The sequence below is a fragment of the Carcharodon carcharias genome, chromosome 19, assembly GCF_017639515.1.
Source record: "Carcharodon carcharias isolate sCarCar2 chromosome 19, sCarCar2.pri, whole genome shotgun sequence".
NCBI lineage: Eukaryota > Metazoa > Chordata > Chondrichthyes > Lamniformes > Lamnidae > Carcharodon > Carcharodon carcharias.
Window position 1 is genome coordinate 12,334,516 of NC_054485.1, and position 15,886 is coordinate 12,350,401.

General features: G+C 44.6%; 1 protein-coding gene across 7 annotated transcripts in view; it reads left to right on the forward strand.

The window, feature by feature from the left end:
* Positions 1 to 15,886, forward strand: part of ptprub (protein tyrosine phosphatase receptor type Ub) — an 818,938-nt gene that overhangs the window by 700,289 nt on the left and 102,763 nt on the right. For 4 of the 7 annotated variants that reach the window (XM_041212606.1, XM_041212611.1, XM_041212608.1 and 1 more), the window contains 2 exons: positions 1,815 to 1,851; positions 5,151 to 5,292. In XM_041212606.1, the coding sequence (XP_041068540.1) occupies positions 1,815 to 1,851; positions 5,151 to 5,292 (179 nt within the window). The remainder of the gene's footprint in view (positions 1 to 1,814; positions 1,852 to 5,150; positions 5,293 to 15,886) is intronic. The other 3 variants (XM_041212607.1, XM_041212610.1, XM_041212612.1) reach the window with 1 other exon arrangement.

A 15,886-nucleotide genomic window follows, 5' to 3' on the forward strand; every position in this document is an offset into this window, starting at 1 on the left:
ATCACTGCAGGAGTTCCTCAGGGTGGTGTCCTCGGCCCAACCTCTTCAGCTGCTTTTTCAATCACCTTCCTTCCATCATAAGGTCAGAAGTGTGGATATTCTTTGATGATTGCACAATGTTCAGCACCATTCCCGACTCCTTAGACAGTTAAGCAGTCCATGTCCAAATGCAGCAAGACCTGGACAACATCTAGGCTTGGGCTGACAAGTAGCAAATAATATTCATGCCACACAAGTGCCATGCAATGACCATTTCCAATAAGAGAGAATCTAACTATCGCCCCTTGACATTCAATGGCATTACCATCACTGAATCCCCCACTATCAACATCCTGGGGGTTACCATTGACCAGAAATCGAACTGGACTAGCCATATAAAAAGTGGGGCTATAAGAGCAGGTCAGAGGCTAGGAATCGTGCACCGATTAACTCACCTCCTGACTCCTCAAAGCCTATTCACCATCCACAAAGCACAAGTCAGGAGTGTGATGGAACACTCCCCACTTGCCTGGAGGAGTGCAGCTTCCATAACACTCAAGAAGCTTGACACCATTCAGGACAAAGCAGCCTCTTGATTGGCATCACATCCACAAACATTCACTCTCTCCACCACCAACGCACAGTAGCAGCAATGTGTACCATCTACAAGATGCGCAAGGCTCCTTAGACAGCACTTTCCAAACCCATGGCCACTATCATCTAGAAGGACAAGGGCGGCAGATAGATGGGAACACCACTACCTGGAAGTTCCTCTCCAAGTCACTCACAATCCTGATTTGGATATATATCTCCGATCCTTCACTGTAACTGGATCAAAATCCTGGAACTCCCTTCCTAACAGCCCTGTGGGTGTACCTACACCACATGGACTGCAGTGGTTCAAGAAGGCAGCTCACCACCGCCTTCTCAAGGTCAACTAGGGATGGGCAATAAATGCTGGCCCAGCCAGCAAAGCCCACATCCCCTGAATGAATAAATAAAAATACTCAATAGATCTGGCAGTATCTGTGGAGAGAGAAACAGAGTTAACATTTCAAGTCATATATATCTCTTCTTCAGAACTGGGCACTTTGTTCTACAATCATGAAGGAGAGCCACATTTGACTCGAAATGTTAACTTTGTTTCTCTCGCCACAAGAGGCTGCCCTAACTGATGAGTATTTCCAGCACTTTCTATTATTATATCAGAGTAAGACTGATTTCCATGGACTGTAATGTCAGGAAATGAAAGAATGAACTTGCATTTATATAGTGCTTTTCATTATCTCAGGCTGTCCCAAAGTGTTTTACAGTGGATGAAATATTTTTTAGTGTATTCACTGTTGTAAGTTAATGGAAGGTAGTCAAAAACTATTGGAGAGGACCAGAAAACTTTGAAACGTAAGAGTGGAACCCCCATGGAAATAACAGTAACTAAACTATGGTCGAAGTGAAGTAAGAAATTGTGATGTGTTTTTTTTTGAAAATGTATCCAATGCTTTGTTGACTTCAAAGTAGAGTTTGATATTGGTGTGTGGCCACAGGTAATATTGAAGAGATTAATGTTTTGAAATATGTTTACATCATTTGTTTAGTGGTATTTGAATAGTAAGGTAATTATGTAGGGGGAAAAAAGATTTATTTTTTATTCTACTCACCGAAATATAATAGTTTGCTAGACCCTTTAGCTATAAATGTTTGGCTGTGTTTCAGTACAACCTGTGCAGAATTATTAGACTGTCACTTAGCATATTTTACATTCATAGTTGTAATAACAATCTAAATCTAAACTGAAGTTTGTAACTGAGCACTTTGTTTTTAACATTTACATGCAGGAAACAAAGACAAACTGCATACTAATTGCCAAAAAAGGTAAGGTCATTTGGCCATTGTTTTCTCGTGCTATTCATGTGTCTGTGTGATGTTGCTGAATGTTGCTTTAGCATTTAATTTATTTTATTGTACTAAAGTAAAATTATCTTAATGCAGAAACTGAGTATTTCGGCTTTCCTTTTGGGTAATAAATACTGATGTACAAACAGGTTGATTAAATAACAAGCCATAATACATGGTAATTCAATCTGGAGCATTTAAGCTTCCTGCTATATTTTCCCCCTCTTCCACCTTCTCATCATCACCCCCCCGCCCCCACCCCACCATGTATAAACAGCAACATGTTAACTCAATTAGTGGCTCTGAAGTCTTGTAGAATAAATCCATGTAATTTCATTAAATTAGGAAAGCTTGACATTTTCACTGCTTTATTTGCTGAAGCTTTCTCTTTTTAATGAGTTTTCACACGAAGGGCGGAATTTTCTGTGCCCACTGGCGTCGGTCGTATTTGGTAGCATGAGCGGACAATATGGTGAGAAGGCCAAAAATCGGTTTTACGACTTAATGAAACCAGTTTGCAATCATCCGCTCTACCTGTCAATGGCGAGCCACATTTCCCGCTGTCAGACACCAGGAACCTCATTGTAATAGATCTGAATATCATTATAGGCCCAGCTCACTGGAATCATCCCCCCACTCCGGGTCATCCGAGCATCTCCTTGTGATTGCACGCCGACATGTTTCACAACTGTACACGAGCAACATGCACTTGGAGGGCTGTACTTTGCTCAGGACTTTGTTTACCTATCTTGTTTCAGCCAGCACTCACAGTCATCAGCACCAGGTTTCGCAGACAGCACCACATCACTTTTAGGGGTGGTTCTGAGGCCAGTCTCTACCTACCAGGCCAGCCATAAGGCAGGGTGGGTTCTCAGCGGCTGCAGGGTGAGGACTTGCTTGGGGAAGGGGGAGACGTGGCCTCAGGGAAGGGAAGAGGCTGTACTGGGAAGGGGGTATCCCAGGATGTGTGTGGGCACGTTGATCTGTGCACGTGGCCTCAAGATGGTGAGGGCTGAGGAGGTAGTCTTCAGAGGAAATAAGGCTAGGTGAGGGTGTGTGTGTATGAGAGAGTGAGCGGTGGTAACCCTTGAGCTGGCAGTGAGTGAGATGCCAATGAATGTGTGATGGGCTTGAGTGTGAGAGTTTGGAGTGATGAGATAGTTGCCTTACCCTGGCAGCACGGATGAGATCATTCATCTTCTATCTGCATTGGATGGCCAACCTCTTCTGTGCAGCATTGGCACTGATCACCATTGCCATCGCCTACCAAGCAGGAGTGATAATGTTGCTGCCCCTTCTGTGGCCAGAGCGTGGGTAGAGGACATCACAGCGGGCCTCTATGGCATCCAAAAGGTGCTTGAGGGATGCGTCACTAAACTAGGGGAGGCCGGAGTTGTCTTGACTTTCGGGGCCATGTCTTCTTTCAGCAGCCCTGGGCTGGAAGCACAGAGAGCTGTGCACACAGCTGCACTTTAAATGTGGCGCCCAGTATCATGAAGCGACCAGGTGACAGCATGGTGGGCGAATCGGAGCCTGCCCGCCATTGAAACAGTGTGCTTCCTGGGAATACATGATTAATGAGGCGGGATTGGATGATACGGCGTGAAAAGCCACCATTGCAGCTGGCAGATAAAACGTCCTTTTTTCCCCACCCTAGTGCAAATCTAGGATGATTCCACCTGAGATCTGGTTCTTAATGAAATTTTAATGAGACGTGACTATTTTTAAAAATGGACAAGGTAGAAAGGAGAAATTTAATTATTCCTCTCCATTTCTGGATTATTAAAATATTTTGTGTACTCCTCAATCTGCCTGCTTATTTTAGAAAGCCTCTTTGCTGTAGGTGCTTATAATACATTTTACACTTGCTTGGCATGTGTTTAGGGGTGTGACTTTTTTGGGTTTTTTTAGCCTTTGTCGTCTTCAAGTTAAAATTGTTGAGTGAAAGACTGTGCCAAAAGGCACTCCTCCCACCATGTAGTGGCAGAGTAGACTGATATGGAGAGTATCTGTGCCTTGGAGTGGAGCACTCCCCCAGATGGAGAGGAAAGGCTGGCAACACAGTGGGGACCTTGATGGAAAAATTGGTGGGATGGAGGAGGAATAAGACAGAAGTACTGTCTATATGTGTGGAACTTCACTTTTCTTATGCCCAGATTGACCATTGTGTATGTACTTCGTCTAGCTCATACCACAAATTGATATATTCTCATGATGTAATATTTTGGTATCCCAGTGTTTATTGTAGATATACCCATTGAATTTGAGGAGTGTCAAATTTGAGCAATTTTATTGGGTAATAGTAACATAACATTACTGATATTTTCCAACATCTCATTGGTAATTGTGTTCATGTATTATCTTTGTCTTCATTGCATTGGAAATATTCGAAGGGAAGGAAATGGCTTTTCATTTATAATTTATAAAGCATCAACAGAACAGTAATGGCAATAGTGGGGGAATTTTGAGTGGATTTAGAAGACCACCCATAATCTTATTGAATGGCAGCGCAAGATTGAAAGGGTATATGGTCTGTTGCTACTTCTAAATTTTATGTTCTTACTAATGTTTCATGCAAACCTCTCTGGCTCAGCTTTAGCCCGATGTTCAGCCTCTCTGCTACTGAACCTGAAACCAGCATATGGCTGTAATTACATATGTTAAAATGGGAAGGAGGAGCTGCTGCCCATACCTTGTGTAGGAAAATCATGTTGCAGGACATAGAAAATGTTTACTTGAGATGCCCATAAAATGGTACACCCACTTTCCACCTGCTATGCCAGCGATCTTGCCCACAGGATTTGGGTCAAAATCAGCATCCAGGCAGACAGTGCAACAGTCTGAGTGGAATTGCCAGGCTTATTTATCAAATACAAATAAACGTTTGCTGTATTGAATTGCTCTCAAATGATGATTTCAAGTAATAGGTCAGAAAAAGGCAAGAGTTTGAAAGATACCTGTTTTTTAACCTGCTTAATTGGCCATTAATAGATTGATATTGCATTTTACAATAGCTATGATTGTCTAACCAATGAATACTAATCTGACATAGTGCACTCTCCAGCAGGTTCAGCGCTGGCATAGGGGATTTTGAACAAACGAAACCTTTTCAGTACCAACTTGTATTTCAGCCTGTTCCCTAATCCAGAATTGACTCTGCTACAGACTGTACTATATAAACACCTGAATAAAACTCAGTCCAAGGACGTTTGGTATGATCTTCAATAAAAATAATTCTACATTGTTGTCCATTTTTTGCCCCTTTCCTATTGTGTCAGCAGCTGCTTGCAAGGAAAATAAGGAAAGCCAAGAGACTACACAACATTCTGATGAAATGGGTTTGACCCTTGGTATCTGTGCTGGAAGCCTGGCAGCATTTATCCTGATTCTTGGTACCACCTTTTTGTTAGTCAAGAAAGGGTAAGAGATGAGCCATCAAAGTAAATTGCTGCAGAAAATGTTAGTACTTCACTTTTCTTATGCCCATATTGACCATTGTGTATGTACTTCGTCTAGCTCATACCACAAATTGATATATTCTCATGATGTAATATTTTGGTATCCCAGTGTTTACTGTAGATATACCCATTGAATTTGAGGAGTGTCAAATTTGAGCAATTTTATTGGGTAATAGTAACATAACATTACTGATATTTTCCAACATCTCATTGGTAAATAGTATATAGTACTAATAAATAGTTAGTAGAATTACATGGTTCTTTCAACAATGAACAATGTTGGTCAGCAGCAATCATGAAAAGAAAAGCTTGCATTTATATAGTGCCTTTCACAATCCTAGGATGTGTTAAAGCGCTTTATAGCCAATTAAGTAATTTTGAAGTGTAGTCACTGATTTAATGTAAAAATACATGACCAATCTATAAGTTTTGCTTTAGAACAATGGCTTCCTAGAGTATTTTGATAGGTCCATGAGAAGAACATGACTGAAAAATCGTCTGTCAGTGATCCATGTTGACAGCTGCTGATTGGTCTCCTGTAACTTAGACTTAGTAGCTCCTGCTTCTAGCAACACTTCAGGCAGACAAAGCACTCCATTCTTTCCTGTCCACAGCCAGTGTTTTTGTGTCATTCCAGTGTCTGTTGACCAGCTGGATATTAGTCTGGCGCCAATTCATCTTGGGTCACCCCCTTCTTCTGGGTCTAGTAGGAGCCCACTCCATGCCTGATGGGCAGGCCACGATGATGGAAGCTGGGGACGTGGCCATGCCAGATGAGCCATCTTTTGCAGATGATGGATGAAATGGCATCAACTTAGACTGATTTATCAAGAAAAACCCTTCAAAAATGGTTACCAGGATTGTAGATAGGAGAGGATGGATGGACGATTTTATCCCTTTATAAAATTTATAGAGATGATCATGCGATAAGAAATTAAATATCAAGAATGGTGTAAATACATATTGTACAATATACATATATAAATATTGTTTTAACACCTTTTGGCTGCAGGAGGTTAACAATTATACTTACGTCTGCATGTCCCATTATGAAAATTGAATTATTTGAACACTTAAATTGATTTCTTAAGGCTCTAATAATTATTAACATTCTCAATTAATGCTCGTTTTCTGCCTACACACTGTGTCAGAATCAGGACTCACGGCATCAGCTTCTACTCTTCAATATTTCTTGAGATCTGGAAACAGTGGAACTCATTCATTTGCTCAGTCACTGGTTTGTGGTTTGGTTTCCACTTTGAATACTATTAGGATCTCTCTTCGAGTAACTTGTGGCCTGTTCTGGATTAGAAAGTTTTCCCATTACTTATGAGTGACTTAGGTCTAACTCCGGTATGTTTCTTCAAAAACTCCTTTATTTACACTACAGTACATTCTAAACTTCTAGGTAAGTACATCTCTCTCTTGTACAGATTATTGTCTTCTCCTCTCTGCCTCTTGCACATGATTGTTGATGTCGCTATTACATCATGGTACTGTGAGAAATGGATTTTTTTTATATTTTAGGGAATGTTTTGTTATTCTGTGAAAAGGCTGTGTGTGTGTCTGGGCAGAATTTTTCACTCGGCATGTAGGGGACAGCGGAGGCAGATCGGCAATTGCCGCCAAATCGAATGGCTACCCGGTGGCCTGTTTAAAGGCCAAGCTGCTGCCACTCCAAGGCTGTTGTGCATGGCCAGAGGTTGGGGCCAAGGCACATCAAGGCACATTACGTGCTGGAGGGTAGGGCGGATGGTCACTGTGTGCCCAGGTTTTCAGACGTGTGCCTTGCTGCTCTCTTCGAGGAGGTGGCAGCACAGCAGGAGGTGCTTATCCCCGAGGACGGGAGGAGGAGACCACTCCACTTGGCCAAGCGTGCGTGGGAGGAGGTAGTGGAGGTCGTGAGTTCCCACAACATGGTGTGGCGCTCATAGACCCGGTGCCGCAATCGCTTCAATGACCTGCTGTGCACTGGAAAGGTAAGTAGCATGTTGGCATTGTTTAGTTCACCCATCATGTAAGCTTCTCCCCCATTGGCGCCCCACCCATGTCTGAGTGGCCTGAGTGCAATGAGTCATTGACGGCAAGTGTCCTTAGCTGGGCAATCCAGCAGATATCCCCTATGCATTCGTCAGCCTGAGGGGTTCTGCACCTGCAGCATGTGGTGGGGGCAACCTGGAGGATCTGCACCCAGGTGCATGGCTCAAACTCCAGGACATGTCGAAGTCAGGGTGATGACATGATGGGAGGGGATGTTCAAGGTGGCATGGCACAGATGGATCTGCTGCCCTCTGCGCTCCAAATCATTGTGCCTCCTTGCATGTGGGGGCGGGTCCGACACACTGATGCATGATGACGTCGGGCGTGCGTCCTGATGTCATCGTGCAGTCCCACAATATTCCGTTTGGCGGGTGCCCGCCGGAGACGGCTGCACGCCCACCAATATGTAAACAGCCTATTAAGACCATTGAGAAAGTAGTTGAAGTACTTGTTAATGCTTAGGCTTGGCCTACATAGCCAAGTGGTTATGGTACTGGGCTTGTAACCCCAAGATCAAGAGTTCAAATCTCACAATGGCAAACTATGAATCAATGTAACTTCATCTGAAACAGATGGAAACATGTTTTTACTCGGAAGAGTTACTTGTTAATGCTTAAGGTTGGCATGCAGGCAAAAAGGCCAAGCAGCCTTCATGTTTTTTAGGAAACCTCACCCACGAGCGGGATGAGGTTTCCTAAAGCTTTTATTAAATAAATTTTTTAAATTTCCTAAATATAAAACATGTTCCATCTCATGCGACACAGTCACATGAGAGGACATGTTTAAATAAATTCTTGAACCATTTATTTAATTATTTTGATATCGATTCAATCTCCCTGAGGCAGCTCTGTACCTCGGGGAGATTGAAGTTTTCTTTCGTATGCATGTGTGAAAGAACGTTGGCCCCGACTCTCCTTCCTCCATCCACCTGCACAGGTAGCACTGAGTGCTACGGCTCGCGTATTACGCTGAGCGGGCCTTAATCAGCCCGCCCGCATAAAATGGCGGCACAGAGATGATAAGGGTGGCGATCAGCTCTGCAACCGCCCCCCCCCAACTCATGCCGAGCCCATCCACCACCTGAAAATTTCAGACCTATGTGTATGATTTAATGAAGCTGGGCAGAGATTAATAGGAGACAGGTTGTCAAGGGAGCTTAAAACATGAGAAGGGTAGAAATATTATGTTTGAGGTATAAGTGGGTAGGTTAGATCTAGCATTTGCATTTTTTAGATAAGTGGGGAGTTTGAATATCAAAAGGGAGTCAGAGGTGTAAAGAAACATGTTTGCATCTGGCAGGAGTTCCATAGGTAAATAGAAGGGGGGTTTATTATATTTTATTAACCTGAAAGCAATGACAAGATGGAAACATGAAAGATCTTATATTTGGAAGGATTTGAGTTTCAAAGAGGTGTAAAAACAATGGAATCTGAGATGAAAGGGAAAAAAGGTATTTTAGAGTTACTGTGGATAGCTGTAGCTAGAGCTAAGCTGTTGATTTGGAGCTCTGAGATGTAGCTGTTTGAGCTATTGAACTGGGACTGAAGTTGGTGAGATATAGCAGCTGGAGCTATGGCTCGAACTGTGGCTGAGAGATGATGCAGTTTGAATCAACCATCCAGTCAAGCAAGAAAAGTCTTGGGCTGCAAAAAGCAGTTTTGTCCTAAAGTTTAGATTTCACAGCAGAGTGGAAGAAAGTTATAGGACATGTGGTATGCCTTTATTGAAGCTACAGCAGTTTGCCTTGGGTAATATTACTGGATTTTTTATAGTAAACATCTATAAGGGAATGTTGCGTGGAAGGCATTTACTTGTGGGTCTGACCAAGTAGAGAGTCTTTTTGGGGGAATGTTTTGTAAGACTAAGTTTAACTGTGTATCTGTAATCTTTTGTGCTTAAGTTTTCTCTTATTCATGTTAATAAAACTTTTACTTTTTTACTTTTTAATTTTTTAAATCCCCAAAGTGTTACTGGACTTCTTACTGCTGAGATCAGTATGTCCCCTTCTTGTTTTCAAAATGCAAAAGAAAGGATATGGCCCATAAGCTACGTTTCCCTCAGATTTGGCTTGCGTAGCAATTAGCGTCAGCTGTGGTCATAACAGTGCACATCAGTATCTCATTACCATAACTATTAACCCATTATTCTACTGTCTGTCCTTTCTCCTGCAATCTATAGGGTCTTAAAACCAAAGCCTGGTGGCACCTAGTCACTATTCCTGAATTGTCTCATCATAAATAATAAATATAAGATTGTCATTAATAAATCCAATTGGGAATTCATGACAAGCTTCTTTACCCAGAATGTGGTTAGAATGTGGAACGCGCCACCACAAGAAGTAGTCTAGGTGAACAGCATAGATTTCTTTTAAAGGAAGCTAGATAAGCAAATGAGAGAACAAGAAATATCTGGAAACGGTTAGATGAGGGAGAGTGGGAGGAGCATTATATGAAGCTTAATCATTGGAATGGAACAGTTGGAGCAAAAATGGCCTGTTTCTGTGCTGTACTTATTGTGCAATGCTATGTAATTGTCTCATCTATAGTCCTTTACTCTTTTCCTGGCACGGCGGGGTAATCTCTATTCAAAATTCACCATGACACACATCTGGCTAAGGCATGGACGCAAGTTCATTGTAATGTCACGGTAGATGCTCAGCTGTCAAAGTAACTTCCTTGTGGCATGATGAAGCAGATAAACAACATTTAAGACTTCTGTTGATTAGCTAGGAGGCCAGTTAGCTCAAGTGGATAGATGGCTAGCATGCTGTTCAGAATAATGTCCGTGTGGGTTCAATTCCCATTCTAGTTGAGGTAGATTTGGGACCTGTCTCCTTGCTCTGCCCCTGAGAGTGGAAGGCAAAGGCCAAACCATCACTGAAACTGTCAAGGAAATGGTTCAGGATGAAGCATCAGCAGACAATCAGTCAAGGACCTGCCTTCGGGCAGAGCAGTCATGGAATGAAATTGTTTAGCTAGTTAATTTTATGAGCAAGACACAAAGATCTTTCCAATCCAACAAACGAGGTATTGCTTAGATCGACTTATGTCAAATTTTACTAATTCATCAGACTTGCCAAATACTATGAAGCTCCACAGTGGGAGTGTGAATTTGTAAAATCTATTCTATTATGCATTCTGTCAGTTATGGAAATAATTTTATTCCTACCATCCATTTGAATAAGGATAAATTCAAAACTATAGATCAATTCATTAGGATTATTAGAAAATGTGACAGTCCTTGTCATGTGACCCGAACTTTACATTTCAGTGTCCAAGTGTAATTACTGCCCATTTTGTAAAACTGAGGTGAAATGTTCAAGGGCCAGGTCCAACCCCCAACATGTTCTGACATTCTTAAGTCAAATGGTGAACTTATAACAAGATTTAGCTACAAGATTGTTGAAGCAATAAGAATAAAATTGCAGTTTTTTTTATTTCGTGACAGAATATGATCATTGCTGGCAAGGCAAGCATTTGCTGCCTGTCCCTAATTGCCCTAGAGAAGGCGGTAGTGAGCCTCCCCCTTGAACAGCAGCAGTGTACAAGGTGAAGGTACATCCACAGTGCTTTTACAAAGGGATTTCCAAGATTTTGAGCCAGCGACAGTGAAGGAATGGTGACATAGTAGCTTGAAGGGGAACTTACAAATGGTGATGTTCCCAAGTGTTTGCTGTGGTTGTCTATCTAGTTGGAAGAGGGTTTGGAAGGTGCTTTGACAAGGAGACCAGAGAGGATTCTTAACATAAAAGGCTATCAATCCCTTTCATCACTGTGTATTGAAAAAATATTGCAACACTTGAGTCTTAGTTCAGAAGCTACAAGTATTTATCTAAGTATATGGACGTCAACGTGCACTCTCGCGATGGTTAGGTTGGCGGGCGCGTGCCAAAGCTGACAGCGCACCTGTTGACAATTAAAAGGCACATTAAAGTCATTACGTTAGCAACCGTGCTGAATTTTTCACTGCCTGTTCAACCTAACAGTTGACGGGCAGGCGAAAAGGACAAGCGGCCTTTATATTTTTTAGGAAACCTCATCCACTGGCGGGATGGTTTCCTAAAGCAAATAAAAATAAAATTAACGTTTTACACTTGAATTAAAAATATGCCCCTGCTCATGTGACGAAGTTACATGAGGGGATATGTTTTATGACATTTTATTTTGTTCATTAGTTTTTTTTAAACAGCGCTTCATCTCCCTGAGGCAGCTCCATGCCTCAGGGAGATTGAAGCGCTCTTTCGCACGCATGTGTGAAGTTCGCGCTAGGCACACTTGCCTTCCTCACCCCGCTCGCACAGGCAGCACTGAGTACTGCCACTCATGTTCCACGCTGGACAGACCTTAATTGGCACGCCTGCGTAAAATCGCGGTGTGGTGCCAATTGTGGGCAGCGGTCAGCTTCCCAACCGTCACCACCAAGTACCCCCGCCAAGGGCAAAATTCTGCCCAAAGACTCTGCTTCCACTGTCTTTTGAGGAAGAGAGTTCCAAAAACTCTCAACCCTCTGAGAGAAATGATTTCTCCTCATCTCTGTCTTAAATGAGCGACCCCTTATTTTTCACTAGTGACCCCTAGTTCTAGATTCTCCCACATGATGAAACATCTTCGCCACACCCACCCTGTCAAGACCCCTCAGGATCTTAAAGGTTTAAATTAAGTCGCCTCTTACTCTTCTGAATTCCGGTGGATACAAGCCTAACCTGTCCATTCCTGGTATTAGTCTAGTAAACCTTCTCTGGACTGCTTCTAACGCATTTACATCTTTCTTTAAATAAGGAGACCAATACTGTACACAATACTCTAGTTTTCGTCTCACCAATGCCCTGTACAACTGAAACATAACCTCGCTACTTTTGTAATCAATTCCCCTCACAGCAAATGATAAAATTCTATTAGCTTAAATAATTATCTGCTATACCTGCATACTAACCTTTTGTGATTCCTGCACTAGGGCACCCAGATCCCTCTGAATCTCAGAGCTTTTCAATCTTTCACCATTTAGATAATAAGCTTTTTTATTCTTCCTGCCAAAATGAACAATTTCATATTTGCCCACATTGTACTACATTTGCCAGATCGATGCCCACTCACTTAACCTATCTATGTCATATGTAGCATCATTACGTCTTCTTCACAATTTACTTTCCTACCTATCTTTGTTTCGTAAGCAAACTTAGCAATCATTCCTTCACCCCCTTCATCCAACTAATTTTTATAAATTGTCAATGGCAATGGCAAACTCAACCCTGTCAACCCTGCAAAACCCTCCTTACTAACATCTGGGGACTTGTGCCAAAATTGGGAGAGCTGTCCCACCGACTAGTCATGCAACAGCCTGACATAGTCATACTCACAGAATCATATCTTACAAATGTGTCTCAGACACCACCATTACCATCCCTGGGTATGTCCTGTACCACCGGCAGGACAGACTTTGCACAGGTGGCGGTACAGTGGTATACAGTTGCCTGAGAGTCCTCAACATCAACTCCGCACCCTATCAGGTCTCTTGGTATCAAAAATGGGCAAGGAAACCTCCTGCTGATTACCACGTACCATCAACCCCTTGACTGATGAATCAGTATCATTCCATGTTGAACACACTTGCAGGAAACATTGAGGGTGGGAATGTGACCACTGCACAATCCTTTTGGAGACAAAGTCCTGTCTTCAAATTGTTATAATGTGGCAGATGAAATGTGCCAGCCGGATCAAATCCACAAGGGATACTTGATCCCGCTATCACAACGGTTTTGCAATTTATATTTATTTTGAGATTTGTGCCCTGAATTCAGGGGGAGAATTTTCCCCATGGACCCGATCGCCGGCAGCGATCAGGACTGCGCATCATTTATGCAGGCGGGCCAATTAAGGCCTGCCCAGTGTGTTTGGTGACTCCCAGGGACAGCGGGAGTAGGTGGGCGGAGGCAGATCGACAATTGCCGCCGAATCGAATGGCGACCCAGTGGCCTGTTTAAAGGCCAAGCTGCTGCCGCTCCAAGGCTGTTGTGTATGGCCAGAGGTTGGGGCCAAGGCACATCACATGCTGGAGGATAGGGCGGATGGTCACTGTGTGCCCAGGTTTTCAGACGTGTGCCTTGCTGCTCTCCTCGAGGAGGTGGCAGCACGGCGGGAGGTGCTTATCCCCCAGGACGGGAGGAGGAGACCACCCCACTTGACCAAGCGTGCGTGGGAGGAGGTACTGGAGGTCATGAGCTCCCACAACATGGTGTGGCGCTCATGGACCCAGTGCCGCAATCGCTTCAATGACCTGCTGCGCACTGGAAGGGTGAATAGCATGTTGGTATTGTTTAGTTCACCCATCATGTAAGCTTCTCCCCCGTTGGCGCCCCACCCATGTCTGAGTGGCCTGAGTGTAATGAGTCATTGACGGTATGTGTCCTTAGCTGGGCAATCCAGCAGATATCCCCTATGCGTTCGTCAGCCTGAGAGGGTTGTGATGAGATGGGTTCTGCACCAGCAGCATGTAGTGGGGGCAACCTGGAGGATCTGCACCCAGGTGCATGGCTCAAACTCCAGGAAATGTCAAAGTCAGGGTGATGACATGATGGGAGAGGATGTTCAAGGTGGCATGGCACAGATTGATTTGCTGCCCTCTGCGCTCCACATCATTGTGCCTCCTTGCAACGACAGTTATAACTGTGTGCTCCCAACTGTGATGAAGGCAGCATGTGGCCGGGGGAGGGGGGGTGGCGGGAGGACACACCTAGCATATTTGTGTGAGTGCTGGCCAGCAGCAGGGGCAGGATGCATTGCAGCCCTGCAATTGGCAACTGGGCTTGGCGTGGACCGGCCATCAGGAGATTGACGGTACAAGTATCACTTATCAATGCTATTTTTTCATTTCCAGGAGAAGAGTTCTCATAACAACACTGAGCAGCTGAGGACTGGCGGTGGCCAGGCTAGATTTTGCTGCTTAGCTGTTTTGAGCAGGAGGCTCCATGCGCCCAGGCCCACTGAAGCCGGAGAGACTAGGGTTCTACAGGCAGGTATGTATGGCCAGCACTCACGTCACCAGTAGCCTCCCAACTCCCATGGCAATGCTAATTGTTGAGTGAGTGACATAACCAACATGGCTTGCCCATTGCGTGTGGAATGATGAGCGCATGATGATCTGGGGGACAGGCATGTACATTGACATTGCCCGCAGGCTAACTGATCGAATGTCCTTACTCTTCCTTTCAGCATCAGTGGCGCACGGCCGGGACCCGAAGCAGCAGGGGCCCCCTCTGACACCTAAGGGGCATGAGGTTGCACCATCGGAAGCATCACACCATCTCTGCCAGGCAGGCACCAGATACTGGCACCTCGGTGGGCATCATATTTTCGGCTAGCGTCCCGGGTCACAGCGATGAGGGCACTTCACAGTCGCTGGAGGAGCTGGCAGAGACAGAGAGTGCTGAAAGCGCCCGCAGTTGGAGGACTGCAGGGGCCCAGGCACATGCTCAGTCCGTCGCTGATGATGAGCCTCTGGAGTCATCGGCTATGTAGCCAACTGATGAGATGCGGCCAGATGTGTGGGATCATCTGGTGGAGATACATGAGGTTGTGCTTGGCTTGGTGTCAGTGGTGAAGGAGTCTACATGGACCATAGCCGATGCATTGAGCCTCATGGCTGAGGACCCAGCTTCCTCCATAGAGAGAGTGGCGACTCTCATGGAGAGGCAGCTTCAGGGACAGAGTCAAGGGTTCCTGGGGTTGCGCTCAGACCTGCAATCCCTCACAGCGGCATTGACCTCATGTGGTTCGTGCCTGTGTGGATGGTGGTTTGGGCACCAGGTATCTCACCTCGGTGCCCATCCATCTACAGTGAGCAGGGAGGGCCGAACAGACTTCATGTCAGCAGAGCAGTTGCCTGTCATCTCTGCTAGCGCCTTTCTGGATGCTCCGGATGAGGGCAGCAGCTCCTCCGCCCCTCTGCCAGTGACCGCGACACCCAATGAGGCTGCAACAACTGGGGAGATGCCAGCTGCGGCGCTGGCAGCTCCCTCCCAGGCGGGGCCAGCACAGGCTCGACGGGACAGAGGATGTCCGCCAAGGTCATGGAGTTCAACAGGACAGCAGAGTGAGCAGGCTGTCTCAGATGCCAGTACCAGCGCGGGGGCACCACGAAGATGTAGCACCCGCAGACGTAAAATGAAGGCATCTTAGGCAGAGCCCAGGATCATCACTGGTGGTTTTTTGTTGGCCCCCTTATGAGTTCCTTCTGATTGTGTGTGAAGTGCAACACCATTTGATTTATGTTATGTCAAGAGACTTTTGTTACAGCGTTAAATTTATGTCATTTAAAATGGCTGGGGATGCCACTTTACTTGGGCAGGTACATGGATTCCTGAGATTTGATCAGTGATTTGTGCACCATTTACATTTATTGACTGGGCCTGTTGTCAATGCTCCTGTCCTGGCAGATTTTGCACTAAGGTCTCCAGAATGGAGGCTACAGGCCAGGCTTGTGTCGGAGATCCATATGTTCTGTGCTAGCTAAAGGTTCCT